The 17,744-nt window shown below is 47.5% G+C and overlaps 2 protein-coding genes and 1 pseudogene across 2 annotated transcripts; all 3 read right to left on the bottom strand.

Moving 5' to 3' along the window:
• Nucleotides 1-1,519: 1,519 nt before the first annotated feature.
• Nucleotides 1,520-2,470, bottom strand: LOC101585476 (olfactory receptor 12-like). Its single transcript, XM_004637431.1, has one exon. It carries the CDS (start codon nucleotides 2,468-2,470, stop codon nucleotides 1,520-1,522), a length of 951 nt encoding a protein of 316 aa, XP_004637488.1.
• A 4,749-nt stretch (nucleotides 2,471-7,219) lies between these two features.
• On the bottom strand, nucleotides 7,220-7,922 carry LOC101579723 (annotated as a pseudogene).
• An 8,605-nt stretch (nucleotides 7,923-16,527) lies between these two features.
• LOC101585079 (olfactory receptor 12-like) lies at nucleotides 16,528-17,478 on the bottom strand. The gene has a single exon (XM_004637430.1). It carries the CDS (start codon nucleotides 17,476-17,478, stop codon nucleotides 16,528-16,530), a length of 951 nt encoding a protein of 316 aa, XP_004637487.1.
• Nucleotides 17,479-17,744: the final 266 nt, after the last annotated feature.

Here is a 17,744-nt window from a genome sequence, read left to right as displayed (position 1 = left end):
AATCTGCAAAACAAATGAAATAAAAAGAGTGAATAGTCAACATGCCGAGTGGGAGAATTAGGATAATTCTACTTTTATGTAAGAAAAATAAAAATTTCTGTGATATATATCATATACATCTATATGTTTATATGCCTATATATATATAGATATAGATATATCCTTGTATGTTGCTATCTATACACATATACAGATATGCAAAAGACAGATAGAGGTGGAGATGAATGAAGAAGAGAGACAATTGTTAAGGCACTATAAGAGAAAATATTTGTCAGTCTAGATCAGAAACTGGGGGACTTCCCAATGAAAAGAATAATTTGATATCAGATGTAAAGTAACAATGTCTTCAAGGTCTCAAGGCTGGAACAGGATGGGTAGAAAAGAAGAGATGGAGATATAGAGAACGTTTAGAGACAACTGGGTGGCAGCACTTACATTCTCTCCCATAGGTGTCCAGAGGATGGAGAGCAGGAAGACTGAGGACTGGTATCAGAGACCCAGGGTGGGTCTCCGTAGACTGTCCTGTGTAAAGAGGACAGCTCCCTGGTATCGACCACTGAGTAGTCTGCTCTTGAAGATGGACCCACATGAAGGAAGTAAGAGGACTTGAGGCTGGGTGTTAAGCATGAGAATGGGTGTGGAGTGTGGAGAGTTATCCTGGCTGTGGATCTGACCCCTCAGGCAGTGCAGAACAAAGTAGGGTCTTCAGAGGAACTTGACATCAAAAGTGACCCCATCCCTTCCCCACTCTTCTCGGTATTAAACACGCCAGCATGTCAACTACGTGCTTCTGCAGAAGGACAGCAGCATTTGCTGCAATCAAGAGCAACAGGCTGGCTGATAGGGCTGTGGGGGCCAGGGAGCCTTGTGGTGTGAACTGGGGCCTTTGTGGGGGCTGAGCAGATGTCAGGAGCCAGGTGTGTGCTGGGCGTCTCGGGTGACAGCAGGGACACTGCGCTGCCCTTTAGGATAGGCGGTGCCATGAGCACAGAGAAGTGGGCAGCAGTCAGCACACTGTGGGAGAGAGAAGCACATCACTCAATCTGCCTGCATTAGGCACCGAAACCCACACCTTCCGAGATGGGTCATGACAGCAGCTTCTAAAGGTCCCACTCTAGGATGCCCACTGTGTGATTTTCTAGACAGACTGATACTAGATTCAGTGGTAAGGAGACAGGAAAAGGCCATTCTGAAGGCCAAATTCTTCTATCTGAGCTAGGAGATGGTGACATTGGCCCCCATGTCAGGAGCTCCTCCATCCATCATCTGTGCAAAGTTTGCCAAAAGGTAGGGTTTTTAGGTTTACTCTGTTCCTGGACTGGTACTGCTGTGGTAGAAAAGACTCACATGTGGTAAAAACCTGATTGATGCCATGCTTTCAGGCTGAAGAGATGCAGGGAGAAGGATATAGAGAAGTAAGATAAATCATAAATGAACAAGGGTGACTCCAGTCTCACACAGACTGCTTTTGTGAAAGGAAGTGGTACATCCAGAACAAGGTCTCTCACCCACCAGCCCTTCACAGGGCCGCCCGTCTCTGCCCCAGCCTCCTCAGGGCATTCTTCACATCTCTGTTCCGCAGACTGTAGATGAGGGGGTTGAGCATCGGGATGACCTGGGTGTAGAAGATGGAGACCACCTTGCCCTGCTCTGTGGACTCCACATCCCCTGGCTGCGCATAGATGACGATGAGGGTTCCATAAAACAGGCACACCGCTGTGAGGTGGGAGCCACAGGTGGAGAAGATCTTTTGTCCCCTTGATCCTGAACGCATCTTGAGGACGGTCACCGTGATATAGCCATAGGACACCAAGACTATTACTGTAGCACTCACTGCAATGAAGCCACAGATGCCAAACATGACCAGCTCATTGAGAGTCGTGTCAGCACAAGCCAGGTGCAGCAGAGGGGACACGTCACAGAAGAAGTGGTTGATGTGGTTGGAGCGGCAGAAGGGGAGCTGGAATGTGAGGCTGGTCTGCACGATGGAGTTGAGGCAGCCTCCAAGGTAGGAGCTGAGAACAAGGCAGGCACACATCATGGGGGACATGGTCATAGGGTAAGACAAGGGCTTGCAGATGGCCATGAAGCGGTCGTAGGCCATCACAGCCAATAGGAAAGCCTCAGTGGTACCAAGAAAGGACCAGAAAAACAACTGGGTCACACAGCCTCCAAAACTGATAACTTTAGAGGAAGAGAAGAAGTTAGTCAGTGATCTGGGAGCAAAAACAGATGAGTAGCAGATGTCCAGGAAGGACAGGTTCTTGAGGAAGAAGTACATGGGGGAGTGCAGCTGGGCGTCCAGGGTGATGACTGTTATCATGGTGAGGTTGCCCAGGATGGTCACAGTGTATAGGACCAGGAAGACAGCAAAGAGCAGGGCCTGGGTCTTCACACCTCCCTGGAATCCTTCCAGCACAAACTCCCTCCAAGGACCAGCTGAGACGTTCTCAGGTCTATGGGTTGTCATGGCCCCAAACCAGACAGCTGTGTGCTAAGGTGAAAGAAGCATGGGCAGAGAGGAACTCTGGGTCCCAAGGTCAAATGGCTCCTGTGGCATAGAAACCTGAGGAACTGGGCTTCCCGCAGACTGGGAGGCCACCAGCTCCTGTGTTCTCCTTCCAGGTGGTGCCTGAAATTGGACATTGTCTCTGCTTTACTTAGATCTTGAGTCTGTGCTGACACCCTATAGGTAGGAGAGGGAGTCCTGCTCTGGGGACACAGGGGGAGTCCACAGCCAGGCGGTGTTCAGTGGCAGACACCACTGGCCCCTGTGCCTGCTTCTTCCTGCTGTGCTCCCGGACCCAGCATGCTATGGGCAGAAGTGCCGGCCTCTTGGCCTCTGCCCCACTCCCTGAGGCTTCTCTTCACTCCTACATGTGCACACATGGTGGTGCGTGCCTCCTACTCAACTGGTGTCCAATGGGGTGACCCACTGCACCCTTGCCTGACACAGTGAGGCCCAGCTCTCCCCAGGCTGGGCGGATGTCTCTGCTCTCTCCCCTGACTGACCCAGGCCCAGCTCTCCCCAGCAGCTGTGCCCTGACTCTCAACAGCAGTGGCATTCAGGCTGATGTTGTCTTGCCTCCTGGGAAGATAGGACACTATCAGGGCCTTCTTGCTGAGCCTGTAAGCTACACAGTATGGGGAGGCTGGGGCTCAGCCTGGCTGTGTGAGAAAGAGCAGGGCTGGTGCCCTGACCAGCAGGAGGAGCAAGAGCCCCACCCTTGGGCGCCACCATGCTGTCCCCTGCTCTCCTCCACACTGGGCTGTAGGAGCCTTGCTCTTTCCCTTTGGATGGCAGACACTGGAGGGCTCTGTCCAGTCCCTCACCCGTTCCCGTCCTGTTCTCCTCCCTGTGTCTGCCTCAGCCCCACGATCAGGAATGTTCTTGAGAGCGGGCCTGCCCTTCTGGTGGTCAGAGAAGGGGTCAGGATGCTGCTGTGTGGGGGTCCCAGTGGGTTGGCAGGGCTCTGCCTCCTCCTGGGGGCACAGGGAGGGATGAGGCAGGCCTGTGCTGCTCGGGAGCTTGGCGGTTCTCGCTTTGATGGAATTCCTGTCCTGTTCCTCCAGCCTGGCTGTGGACGCAGTGGTCCTCAGCCAGCAGCGTCACCTCCCCCGGAAACTGTGGAAATGGAGGCCGAAGCCCTCCCAGGCAGTCGGAGCCTGTGCTTAGCGAGAGCCACTGAGCTTGTTTCCCAAGAAGCATCCAGGCACTGCTCACGCTGAGCTGGAGCCGAGGCTGGGATGACCCGGACAGGAGAGGCGTCAGTGTGTCCCCGCAGGCACAGCGCCCGAGCCCTACTGTCTGCGCAGCCCTGCTGCGCCGCTGTGCTCACGCCCCCTCCCCTCCTGGCAGCGGGCAGGCAGCAGGCCTGCTCTCACCTTCTCAGGACTTGGGCAGGACACAGCTCTCAGCTCCTCTCCCAGCGCCTGCGGGCCCGGGCCGGCTGTGTGCAAAGTGTGGTTAGGTGGACGCCGAGGACTCTGTCCCCGCTGTGCCACCGCAGCACTCTGGGCCCTGAGCAGAGGTGTGAGGCCAGCAGCATGGCCAGCCCTGAGTCTGGCTGTCCTGTCCTGCTTCCTGGTCTGGTGCAGGCATAGAGGAGAGGGCCTCCTCTGGGCCCCGCAGGTAGACCGCATGGGAAGCTGTGTGTTTGCACAGTGTCCTCTGGGAGGATTCTCTGTGTCTGGCAAGACGGGGACCTAGGGTCTCCCATGGCCAATTAGGGAGGCTCTGGCCTCTGCAGTGCCCTGGGACGGCAACTCCGGGGTCCCTGGGGCTGCAGTGCAGTGGCCAGGCTTTGTCTCATTGTCTCCCCTTCTCTTTGGGGTAGCAGGAAGCCCACCTATGTCAGGAGCCTATGGGGGCAACCAGGGAGCACCCCTTGATGGTGCCTCCCAGGGCTTCCTGTGGGTCAATCCAGGGACCACGGCATACGCCACCTATGATGTGGGGCCTAGTGTTGTTCCTTTGTGGCTTTCAAAGGACAGAGACACAGGGCTCCCCAGCCAATAGCACTGCCAGGTGGATGGGGGAGTTAGCGTGGCGCCACCCACTACATCCCTGACAGCCCATGTGGGGCCTTTGAGATATTGCAGGGAGACCGAGGTAATGGATTTTAATTTTTGAATTAACATGTAGTTGCTGGGCTGTAATTACAGTTAGGATCCAGGCTTCCTACAAATAAGGTTCTGAACTATACACATCTTTTAACCACAGAAATATGAAACAATGTACAGTATAGTATGAAGGGATAGGACACTGACTTGGAGGCTACTGGTGGCATAGGTTTGGGGAGAGTCATCTCATAAAAGCATCAAGGACATTGGGAGGGTTTTCTTTTAGGAATTCCTTTTCTCTCAGCTGCAGTGTCAATTTTGTTGAAAGTTATGACCAATGTCACTTTGTTTTATTCTGCACTGCAGAATTGCCCAGAAATGAGTGGCCTCATCATTTGTGACAGTCAATGTTCTGTCCAATGTAGGTATGTTGGGGTGCTGCTCCACCAAGCAATTGTGGCACTCATCTAATACTAGGGCCATGCTGCAATGACTGTCATTCTGGTCTTCTAAGCACGTACTGCTTCTAATGTCATATCGATTACTGCTGAACTGTCTCTCCTGTATTCCATAATGTATTTCATGCATTTTATTAAACTTTACTTGAATGGAATTCATAAAAATGCATTCAGTCATGGATTGGGGATAGAGCTCACTGGTGGAGCACTGGCCACGCATATCCATAGTGTAGTTTATCACCTCATTGCCCTCCTCTTCCTCTGTGCAGTGCTCGTGGCAAGCTGCGTGCTGTTAACTCTGGAGCTGAGCATGTTCAAGCACCGTCAGCTCCTCCTTGTGCTCTTTAGCCAGCTCCTCTGTATCTGTACCATTAAGGTTAAGGCTCATACTCTTACCATGGTCACAATCTCCCCCATGCCCTGTGCATCAGACCCTTCAAGGTCACATTCAGTGACACCTTCTGGCCCAGCTTCCTTTGGGCTGAGTTTAAGATCTGGCATGTGGCATCTGCCCAGTTTTGCCAGTGAGGAGGAGGCAGTGGAGGATCTGGAATTCTTCTTCCAGATTCCATCAGAGTCAAGAGATCTATCTCCTCCATTATCATGGGTTGGCCCATCCCCAAACTCCTTGAGTGTATGGTGAAAGATAAGTGAAAAGAGACAAAAGCCACATGGTATTTGTGGGTCTGAGAGATCAGAGCTCTTGTGGCAAAAGCCCCAACTTCTCCAAATTGGCCACTATGTATTGGGCACATTACATATCAGGGGACCTGCAGGGAGGTGCAGAGCAGAGCCAAGACACAGGTGGGAATGTGAGCAAGGCATGGCAAGAACAGAATAAAGACAACCAGCAGTGAATCCATGCTCAGTGAGAGATCTGCCTTGCTTCTAAGAATGGCAGTCATGGCCATGGAATCTGAGTGAGAGTCACTGTCCTCATCTGTGGTCTTGTCTTGCCTTCAAAGATGTCACAGTGTCACAGGCCACTATGGGCCTCTAACATGACTGTTAACCTGGAGAGTGCTGTTTCTGCATGACAGCCACGGCTCATGACAGTCACTTAGGTCTGGGACAGATCCATAGGTTACTAGAGAAACCAAGTGGTTGATTCGAAAGGTTTCTCAGTGCTGTCTCAAGGTGATAAAGAGCAACTTAGGATAGAGCTTCTTGAAGTTGCAGGTGGCTTTCTGGGATCATAGGATGCAGAAGGGGTGTCACATTGAGGGCCTTGACCTTTGAGATGCATTGTTCAGCATCCATGTCATGCAGCAGACTGGAGGATGTGCTGGGGAATTGTTCATCAGAAGAAGGCATCTTTCAGGGGCTGGTTGTCAGCAAAGGATTTCTTAGTGGTGGGTGGGAACACCTCATTCAGCCAGTCCATGAAGCAGTGCCTCATGACCTAATCTTTCTCATTGTCCCTCCACATGGCAGTCAGCCTGGTCTCATTCCTTGAACGTAGGAGGGCCTTGGAATGGTCCAGCAGCAGAGGCCGAACCTTCAGATGAGTTCTTGCATTCACATGTAGTAACAGGTCCTTCATGGGCTTGTGCCCTACCAGTCAGTTTTTAGCCCTTGTGTGATGCGGGTTTTGTTCACCATCTTCTTCCAGAAGAGTCCTGTTTTATTGGAGTGGAACAGTTGTTGAATGATGTATCCTTCTGCCTTCATAGATTCTGCAATTCTTTCTTGCAGTGGCCTGGTCAAAACTGCCACCTCATCCTGTCTTATTAGACTACGGATGTCACTTCTGCAGAACTTATCAAGCTATCCTTCACTGGCTTTACATTCATCACTTGATGCACATGCAGAGGGATTTTCTTGAAGTAAATCATTTTCTGGATTTTTCACAGATCATAGTTTGACTGACTCTATTACCTGCCAGCTGTTTCTCTTTCACCCACGCTAACAAAAGATTTTCACCTCTCCCAGTACTTGTGTTCTCTGATTGTGTCCTGTGCTCTTATGACAACAGCTCCTTTGATGGCATCTTTGTTCTTCAAAATAGTCGAGATGGTTGCCTCATCTTGCACTTGAAGACCAGATCAGCCACACAAGTGACACACTTCCTTCTTCAGTTCAATGCTTATTTTCTTCAAAACCTTCTATAGTTCCTGTTCTGTACCTTCTTTTTCTTTAAATTTGGAAAGAGATACTTTATTAACTGACCAAATCATAAGAGCACCATGGTAGATACCTTAGTTTATCCTTCTAATAGGCCTGCCAATCTGGTCTTCCCTACTTCCAGCATCTCCACCTCCCACAAAATGGGTGGTCTTTTTCTTCGTTCCACCTCGTGGAGATGATAACTTGAATGGCCACAGGAAGTTATTTGCCTCTTTGAAGTATTTTCCAACAGTATAGATCTCATGAATCAGATCCTCCATGCAGATGATTCCATATTTACCAAGAGATCAATCAATAAATGAATTATCTGTCCAGTCAGTTCACTTCTTACTGATTTTGCCATAGCCATGCTTGTATATTAGTACATTCACTGACTTCAGCTTTGGGTGCCCCCATGCAATGCATGGCTCCACAGTTCTCAGCATGTTAATTGAAGCCGTGTTGAGCTTAATGAAGGTACCGTTGAAGATTTGGTGAAGGCAAGGCAGCTGCAACACCTTGTGGACCTTTGGGCTCACACCATTGATACCTCTGATCTGGATGACAAATGGCAGTTTGGGCTCTACAGGGACATAGAAGTTGCCAGATTTTCTAGCCATTCAGATCTCAGTTCTGTACATCTGTCTGTACTTCTTATGCTAGTGCCTGGCTTTTTAATAGATAAGCTTCCTGCTTGCCTTGTGAAGCGTTTTCTGGGCAAACTTCTTTCTCAGGTACTTTATCTTCAAATTTGAAATATCTTCACTTTTTCTTAAGGGTTTCTGGCACAGCAGGAACCTTTTCTTTTCTTCGACAGCCTCCATGGTTCCAGCTGGAAAAGAGCATTCTGCACATTCTTGCTGCCTTAATTGTTGCTCTCAAGTTGTCGTCATCTTCACCGCTTCTCCCCATGTTCTGTCACCTTCCTGACCATGCTCTACATTCTTTCACTACCGTGACTGCTCTGTATTTTCTTTGGGGCCATGCTGGGGAGAATAATTGCACATTACTGCTTATGCTAAAAAGCACAGGAAAAGCCTTCACAGCCTTCGCAGTGTGCTTTGGTGAAGCAAAAGGCTTCTCAGATCTGTCTGCAACTGCACTGCCAACTTGAGGAACCCTCAGCCACATGCCAGTGTGGAGAGGACGACCACATCATGCTGGCACAGGAAAGAGGGCCTTGCTGTGTCTCCTGGGGCAGAGCTCATGAGTGGAAACCAAGTGAAGAGTTTGTGAGCTGAGCCATTCCTGCACTTTGAGAGTATCTGCTAAATCCATTGCTTCATGGTTTTGTTTAATTCTGATATATATTTTTCTATTTTTATCTAGGTGATTTGTATGTTTGTGGTAGTGGGACACTGAATCTAGCAATATAACCACACTTTATCTACGTTTATGCTCAGTAGGCTTTGTTTTAGGAAGTTAGGTGGGCCAGCACTTGGAGCATAGACTTATTTACGACTGTTACCTCTGGTTGGTGAATGTCTCTTTTCAGCAGTGTGTGATCTCCCTCTTTGTTCTGCTGACCAGCTTGTTTTGAAAGTAAGTTGAGCAGAAATCAGAATAGCTATTCCTTCTTGCTTTCTCCAAAGTTGCAAAATGCATCGTTTCCCATCCTTTCACTTCCAGTCGGTGCGTCTTTCTGTGCATGAAGTGCACCTCTCACAGCAACATATGGCCGTGTGTCACTTTTTGTTCCAACCTGCCACTCTACATCTTTTGCCTGAAGACCTTAAACACTGACTCTGAGAGTTATAATTGACAGGATGTACTGACTCCTGTCATTATATTGACTTTCTAGAGACTGAGATCATTCTTTCTTCTTTCTTTGTTTCTTGATCACCGAGTTAATGTTCTGCTTGATCTACCTTCTTCTAAGTTCTGATAGTCTATAGTTTGACCAATTTTATCTACTGCCAAAGCTTTTGCTTTGGTTTTTTATTTCCAGGATTTCTGCTTGATCCTATTCGTGACCTCTAATATGTTACTGAAGTGGTCATTGACATCTTCTGCATCCCATATAACTTCCTAGCATCATCCAGGTTTATCCCTTTCTTCCTTAGGCTCACTGAGTCTTCAAGTGGTTTAACCAGATACTTGCCTTTGATCTTCTTTGATCTCTTCTATAGTTTTAAGTATTTTTTAGTTCTTTCTCTGAAGGTCCATCTACTTCCATGTCTGTGAGATCAGCCGTCCAGGTGTTCAGAATATTTGGAGATACACTGTTGCCTTGTTTCCTCGGCTCTTGTGGTTTTGTGTTGAGGATTGTAGATGGGTTGGAACAGAAAGTTCTGTCATGATTGGGGTGATCTCGGTGGCAAGTGGGTGCTCCCTGCTCTGGGTGTGACTGAGTTTGTGTGTAGCCGCTCAACCTACGCACAGTAGTAGGACCAGAGCCCACTCCATGTTTAGAGGGTAGAACTACAGTCAAGTATAGTAACATGCAACTATCAAGACATAATTTAAAACTCTCTTTTTAAAAATGTTCTCATTTGTTTCAGTGACACAAGAAGATAAAGGAATAGCAACTCTAAAGAATAGTAAGAAACAGGACAAGAAAATAATGACAAAAAATTAAGTGAGAAAAAATAATCTGGAATGCAGGCTGTGTTGACAAATTGCCATGTTTTGGCTAGCCTTTATGAAACTAAGCTGTCACAAAAGCTCTCTCCATTTATTTTATTTGTTCCTTTGGAAACTGACTCCTCCACTGACCCAGCTCATCTATGTGCCTGACACAGTAGTCATCATTCTAGTCCTTGTAGGTGCACCTCCCATTAACCCGTAGGTCGTAGGAATTCCACAAGTTTCTGACAGTTGGCTGGTCCAGTATTCTTGGTCTAAATTTTATTCTCTCAAGACTTTTATGAGCCATCCTGTCTGCTCCTGGCTTATCATGTTTCTTCAGGGTCCTCTGTTCCTAGTGTAACAATGCTCATCTAATTTATGAATTAGAAGAGTGGGAAAAAAGAAATTTGCTAGTATGATTTAATGGCTATGGAGATAAATATGAGGTGTGTTCAAGGTTATATGGTGTTTAAATAAATTTGTTGTAATAAACGACACATTGCTATTACCCCATGGCCAGATACTCCCCACACTTTAAACACACACGTCCCATTGTTCTCAGCACTTTCTGAAACAGTTCTGGAAGTCTTCTTTCATGAGTGTCTTTCTGAAGTGTGATCAAACACTTGGTTGAGCTCAGTGGCTGACCAGCTGCCAGGTGCCATCTAATAGAAAAACAGACTTGTGAAGTGTGATGGTGTGTCTGCACCCACTGCATTCACCAGATGTGGAAGCATGGGTGTTCTGGCTAAGCTGTAATGATACGCTCCTTAAATTTGTAAAAAGATGGTGTAATACGAACATATACATTAATTGCCCATCATCCCTCTTTGACAACAGAGTATCCTAAATTTTATGCAGCCTACCCCTTCTTCCTATTCCAGCAGTCCTTTAGTATTTCAGCACAAATATCAGAGGTCACATAATTGTGTCCACATGTTCAGCATGTAAGGGGCAGCTTATACTTCTGCCGGTCTCCAGTCCTGAGACTCAGAAGGTTGGCTTCCTGTCTGGCCTTCCTCCCATTGCTGTGCTGTCCATACCTCTGGGCTGATGGAGCCAGAAGGCACCTCTATTCCACCTTATGGCCAACCTGGGCCAGACAGAGCAAACCTCGTCCTATTGAAACAGAAAGCACTCAGAAGGAGAGGAACTGGCTTACAGTAAGATACTATTTTAAACAGGTTTCTCTGGAAATGGTATAGAAGATGGACTGTAAGGAGAGAGAGATGAAGGCTGGAGACCCATTCAGTTGATATTTCTGAGAAGCCCTCAGGAGATGATGTCAAGGCCCTCACCTGAGTGGTGTCAGGGACGTGAACTGGATGTAAAAGTTATTAGGCATTTTTTTCTCATGAGCTGCAGCATACAGTGATATACCAAGAAAATGCTTTCCTTCTAGAGGGGAACAATTTGAAGGAAAACACAGATGCACACACACAGAGAAATGTGTTTGTGTGTGTCAATGTCACATGTGTTGTATCCACAAGAAGATCCAGAAGATGTAGTGGAAGAAGGTAAGAGGTTTGACATAATTATATCCTGGTATCCTAGAGCAAAAAATCAGTATTAACTATTAATAAAAATATAAAGAAAGAAGATGTCACAGACATGGACCAACCATGCACAATGATTTTTTCATCATGTAACACAAATGTGTACAAACAAAATCAAGAAAAAGATTGTGTGGAAAGCAGCCGAAGCTGGAGATCACTCACACATAGAACGCCATACACAAAATTCTCCCTTTCTCCAGCTGGGAGAATAGGAGGTGTTCAGCAGAGCCATACAAAGTTACTAGGCAGAGGGGTCAAAAGTGACATCAACCTCCTCCGAATATAAATAAATAATTGAGGTGGCTGATCGGTTCCTTTCCTCCCAGCTGGAGAGAGGGCTCTACCTGACCTCAGCTTTCCGTCCCTTATTTCTCCATCCTTGCCATCCTTTGCCCTGGGGAACTTTGAGAGCTGTACAGGATGCAGCAAGATCGCGTTGCATAAAAATGAACAGGCAGTCAGGCATAACAGATTGAAGGCAGAATGAATGATCATCTTTTTTGATGTGGAAAAAGCAGCCATACAGTTGGACACACTTGGACGACTTAAGGGAGATGGAGGTGGAACAATAAATATAACACACTGGGAACACCAGGAAGTAAAATGCTAAAGGTATGATTGGTATAGTAAAATGGAAAGAAACTGAACTTAAGGATTAAACAACTAATATGAGAGAAAGGAGAAAAAATAGGAAAAAAGGAATGAGGGAAAACCATGCAAGTATGTGTACAGGCTGGCTGAGGTGATTGTACTCACAATTTCCATCTTTTTTTGAAAATAGCAGTTAATGTTTAGAATTTTCACCTTGACCAACTCTGTATACTGATATCTGTGGTCTGAGCAACTACATCGAGGACAGCAGTGTGTAATACAGAACCCAGGGTTGAACACCTCTCATCTTGGTCTTCTAAATGTGTACCTTTTCTAATTATCAGTTATTATATTCTCCTTAAAATAAATGAAAACAAAAAAGAAAAGGGAAAAATGAAGATTTCTTGAAAGCAAGCACCAATATTCAATTATTTCCCCAATCTTGAATAATTATGTCTGTTAATCTGAGCAACAGATTTGACTATAAAAGTAGATAATATAACAACCATTGTTAATTAGCTATTCCTGTTTTGAAAATCTATAACATATGCATTGTTGTATGTTACCCTGTTTCTCCTTTTTTTTGTATTTGTTTTTACTTCTGTTTTTACTCTTCAAAATGAAATAAAATAAAATTTAGAAAAGAAATTACTTCACTTAATAAAACTTATTCATGAAAAGCCAAGGATGAGTTTAATGCTAATTGGTGAAAGACTGAAAATGTTTCCTCAGGTACCAGGAAAAAGATAAAGATTCCTGTTGTTACAGTTCTGTTTAGCACCACTGGAAATCTTAGCCAGAACAATTATGTAAGAATAAACAAAAACATTCGTATGGGAAAGGAAGAAGGAAAATTACCATTTGTGTGACACAATCTGATATGTAGGAAACCATAAAGGGTTATAAATATCAGCTTATTAAACTAACACACAAAAATTCACTGTATTGTTATAAGGCAAAAATGAATGGTAAGAAGTCTAGAAATCTATTCCACTTATAATGGAATCAAAAGAATAAATGTTTCATAGTCTATGCATGTACTGAGGAATTGCATGTATACTAAAAACTGCTAATCATGGCTGTAAGAAATTGAAGAGGACAAATGTCAATGAAACACATTCCATATCCATGGATTAGAAGACTTCATAGTCTTTAAAAATCACTTCTAAATAAAGCAGCCCACGGATTCAATACAATGTTTCCAGATCATCATGGAAGTTGCTTGCATAAAGAAAAACGAATAGAACTCCTTCCTAAGCTGCACATGACCTATCAAGTGACCCCGAATAACAAAAGCAGCTAAGAAGTGTAGAGCTGGAGGTCACATTTACTGACTCCAAACATATTACAAAGGTATACTGAACAGGAGTGGTTTATGAGGGGCTCAGGAGATAGCTGAGTGCCATAAGTGCCTGTCTGGCAAATGGGAGGTCCTGAGTTCCATCCCTGGCATCCCCCCACCAAAAAAAAGACAGACATATAGACCAAGAGGATAATATAACAGATCACAGATAAGATCTGGCATTCATGATTATGTGACTTATAACAAGAGAGTAAGACTCTACTTGAGAAAGGGCAACTTCTTCCATGAGTAGTACTGAAAAAACTGGATATCTACACGAAAGGATGTAGAAAGGATGTAATTGGGCCTTTCAGAAATCATACAGAAACCGCAGGCCAAAATAGATCAGCCCTAACCACTGGTCTGTGACTGTAACACTTCACTGTAACACTTCTAGATGAAAATAAGTGCAAAGAACCACATGTGGCAGTGGGCAGAACTACCTGGATGTGACTGGGAGGTGGAGAGGCAAGGAAGTCCACTAACAGCCTCTGCAAAGCCGGCGAAGGGTGGATACAGCGGAGTCGTCCAGTGAAACTGCAGCAACTGCCTGCATGTCACGCATTTAATAAGGAGTTAGCATTCAGAATGTATTGGGAATTCCTCAGCTCAGGCGACCAAACAGAACACACAGGTGCCTCCAGTGAAAAACAGGCAAAAGGCTGGAATAAATGGCTTTCCTACAGTACATGGCTGGCCATAGATGCATAAAAAGATCTTCAACAACAATAATCAGTTTTTTTTTTGGTGGAACCGGGGATTGAACTCAGGCCCTTTGCTTAGCTGGCAAGCGCTTATTCTACTGAGCCATTTCCCCGGCCAACAACAATAATCACTACAGAAATTCAAGCCAAAACCACTGTGGAATACCACTTCACCTCCATTGCCAAAGCTACAGAAAATGCCAAGTGGTGGGCCTGATAAGAATTTGGAACCCCAGTGCAGCAAGGTAAAACCGAAAAATGATGCAGCCACTTGGGAGGTAGTTTAGAGGGAGCTCAAATGTTTGAAAAGCAATTGCTGGATGACCCAACAGTCACACATGTGGGCACACATCCAGATGCGCTGACAGAGGACTTTGAAGAGATGATTCCACTCCCATGTTTGCCGCAGTGTTGTTCCAGTGGGCAAGAGGCAGAAGCATCTGAGTGTTCACCCTACACAGTGATCAGCAGGAGGTCATGCACGTGCAGAGTGGTGTTCTCTTAAGCACAGTTAGGGAGTCAGCAGAGCAATGCCAGTCTGCAAACTTACATGGGCTAGGATGGTATCAAGAGAGGTGGAGCGCGGGCTATCTGTGCCTGGGCAGAGGTGGAGATGGAGCTGATGCCTAAAGGGAGCTGTGGTTTAGTTGGGCAGAATGAAGGCTTCTGGAGAAGGCTACACAGCAGCGTGAATGTATGGAGTGCAACTGAGCAGTGCGCGGCAGAGTGCAACATGGTGAGCTGCAGAAATGAAACAAGAAATTATGGAAAAATAGTACAGATTAGGCCAAAATCGGTCATGTGCTGTTTGGGTCATAAGAAGTGGGTACTCTGCTGAGTCTCACTACCTGTCCAGAACTGTGCTGCTGGGCTTTAGCACCAGAGACTTGATAATAATTGCCCAAATATGCCATTAGCCCGGGAATCTCACCAAGTGCCTGGCTTAGGGTATTAATGTGCAAAACAGGGCATGCGGCAAGCTAGGCAACGTGCTGCCTGTGTGTGATGCTGTGGGTCAAAGGCAAGGCGCTCCCTGAGCTGTGTCTCCAGCCGCTCGAGTGTTCTCATTTGAAGCTGTCTTGCTGGACTGGCCTCGTGCATCAACCTGCCTCACCACTGCTGGCATCACAGGCAAAGGGCACCAGTGCCGACCATGGGCAGTGGAGCTGGCCAACTGAAAGTAGGAGTGTGCAAGAGTGCCTCACGTTAGCTTCGGTGGGGTTGTTTGTTTACTTGGCCTCTTCCTGCAGAGTACTCAGTCATTAGTGTTCCAATGAAAGTGCGGCCAGTTTTCCTGATAATTCAAAGTCAGGATTAGTTCTCCATAGTAGAATCACTAATTGATTCCTGCAGAATTAAGATAATTCCACATTTGTGTAATTTGTTTCCTATATGGAACACATGACTAGCATGGTTGAGACAAACATATATTCTTTTTTCAAATTAACATAATGACAAACAAATTATAGATAGTAAATATGTATGTATATAGCTATAAGCATACAAAGATGTGCACATACATATAGTATATATGTATGCGTATACATTCCTGGGATGGCGCCAACCACCACAGCAGGGAGATAGACCTTTCCACGTGCAGAGGAGAGATCAGAAATCATTCCTGGGATTCTTGGCATTGAGCGTGCAGTGGTCAGCACTAGTAAATGGGCGCATATGGAGGAAGCCAAGGGGCTTTGGCCAGGTGGGGTTGGTCACAAGGCAGGGGACCATGGGAAGGTCCATCCTGAGCCGCAGGTTGGGGGCCTCAGTGGTGCAGACAGCACAGGCTCAGCAGAAGAACTGGGCACCAAGCAACGGCACCATTCCTCCCTTCCTCCTTCCTCTGTGCCACCACCTCAAGACTGTGCCTTGCTCAGGAGGGTGTGTGGTGACGGAGCATCGCCTGCTCTGATCAGCAGCAAAGAAGGCTGAGTCCAGGATGTGAGCACCAGGGAGCCACATGGTTTACCTGGCACCTAGTGGGTGCTGAGCAGATGTCAGGGTGCCAGTTGCAGGATGGGCATCTTAGGCAGCAGCACAGGTACTGTGCGGCCCTGTAGGACTTGATGGCACCATGAACACAGTGAAGGGTGAATGCCAGCAACTCACCCCTGAAGAAAGGGAGCAGCACATGGCTCCAGCTTCCCTGCAGTGGGCACAGTGGTAACCCCGCATCATTTAGGGATGGTCATACCTGCAGCTCCTGAGTCCTTATCTAGAGTGCTCTGTGCAGGATTTCATAGATGTGTTGCTACTGGATTAAGTCATAAGGCAGAAAGAAAGGCTCACTGAAAGGCCCCGGCCCTGGGTCCGCCCCGGAGATGGTGCTAGTGGTTCCTGGGACCAGGGCTCTGTGCTCAAGGACCTGCTCAGTGTGTTTCCTGAGGGTGCGGGGTTTGGGCTGGCACCACCCCCAAATTATCATTTCTGTGGTAGAAAAGAACAGACTATGCTCACACTTGGCAACAGCCTGAGATTTGGAAAGATGTATAGGAGACTAGATGAAAGAAAGAAAAAGCCCAAGTGAACAAGGATGACATAGAACCCACAGAAGCTGTTCTGGTGACAGGAAGTGTGACATTCAGTGCCCTTCCTTCCACCCCTCCCCCTACAGGACACTGTCTCTCACCGACCACCCTTCACAGGGTCGCCCGTCTCTGCCGCAGCCTCCGCAGAGCGTCCTTCACGTCCTTGTTCCGCAGACTGTAGATGAGGGGGTTGAGCATCGGGATGACCAGGGTGTAGAAGATGGAGACCACCTTGCCCTGCTCCCTGGACTCCACGGCCCCTGGCTGCGCATACATGACAAACAGCGTTCCATAGAACAAGCACACAGCGGTGAGGTGGGAGGCACAGGTGGAGAAGACCTTTGGCCTGCTGGATCCAGAATGCCTCACGAGGACGGTCACCGTGATGTAGCCATAGGACACAAGGACGGCTACTGTAGTGCTGACAATGATGAAGCCACAGAGGCCAAACAACAGAAAGTCATTGATGGATATGTCAGCACAAGCCAGCTGCAGCAGCGGGGCCACATCACAGAAGAAGTGGTCGATGTGGTGGGAGCGGCAGAAGGGGAGCTGGAACGTGAGGCTGGTCTGCACGATGGAGTTGAGGCCGCCTGCACAGTAGGAGCTGAGAACAAGGCTGGCACACATCATGGGGGACATGGTCACGGGGTAGCGCAGGGGGCTGCAGATGGCCATGAAGCGGTCATAGGCCATCACAGCCAGCAGGAAAGTCTCAGTGGTAGCAAACAAGGAGAAAAAGAAGAGCTGGGTAGCACAGCCTCCAAAACTGATGACCCTGGAGGAGGAGAGGAAGTTGGCCAGGGCTCTGGGTGCAATGACAGATGAGTAGCAGACGTCCAGGAAGGACAGGTTCTTGAGGAAGAAGTACATGGGGGAGTGCAGCTGGGCATCCAGGGTGATGACTGCTATCATGGTGAGGTTGCCCAGGATGGTCACAGTGTATAGGACCAGGAAGACAGCAAAGAGCAGGGCCTGGGTCTCCACACTGCCCCGGAAGCCCTCGAGCACAAACTCCTGCCAGAGCACCCCTGAGAGGTTCCCATTTCCATGGTGGCTCATGGCTCCACGCTGGACACAAGTGCGGAGAGGATAATAGGGAAAGTGGCAGAGAGGTGGCCTCGGCCCCAACTTACACCTACAATGGGGCATAGAGAACCTGAGGAGCCGGGCTTCCCACAGACCAGGAGGCCACCAGCTCCTGTGTTCTCCTTCCAGGTGGTGCCTGAAATTGGACATTGTCTCTGTTTTACTTAGATCTTGAGTCTGTGCTGACACCCTATAGGTAGGAGAGGGAGTCCTGCTCTGGGGACACAGGGGGAGTCCAC

The sequence above is a fragment of the Octodon degus genome, unplaced genomic scaffold, assembly GCF_000260255.1.
Source record: "Octodon degus isolate 3935 unplaced genomic scaffold, OctDeg1.0 scaffold00089, whole genome shotgun sequence".
Lineage (NCBI taxonomy): Eukaryota > Metazoa > Chordata > Mammalia > Rodentia > Octodontidae > Octodon > Octodon degus.
Note: the sequence above shows the minus strand (reverse complement) of the source record. Positions and strands in the feature narration are given on the sequence as shown.

Bases quoted from the DNA above. Each gene is read 5' to 3' on its own strand.
- LOC101585079 (XM_004637430.1), bottom strand. From the start codon at position 17,478: ATGAGCCACCATGGAAATGGGAACCTCTCAGGGGTGCTCTGGCAGGAG.
- LOC101585476 (XM_004637431.1), bottom strand. From the start codon at position 2,470: ATGACAACCCATAGACCTGAGAACGTCTCAGCTGGTCCTTGGAGGGAG.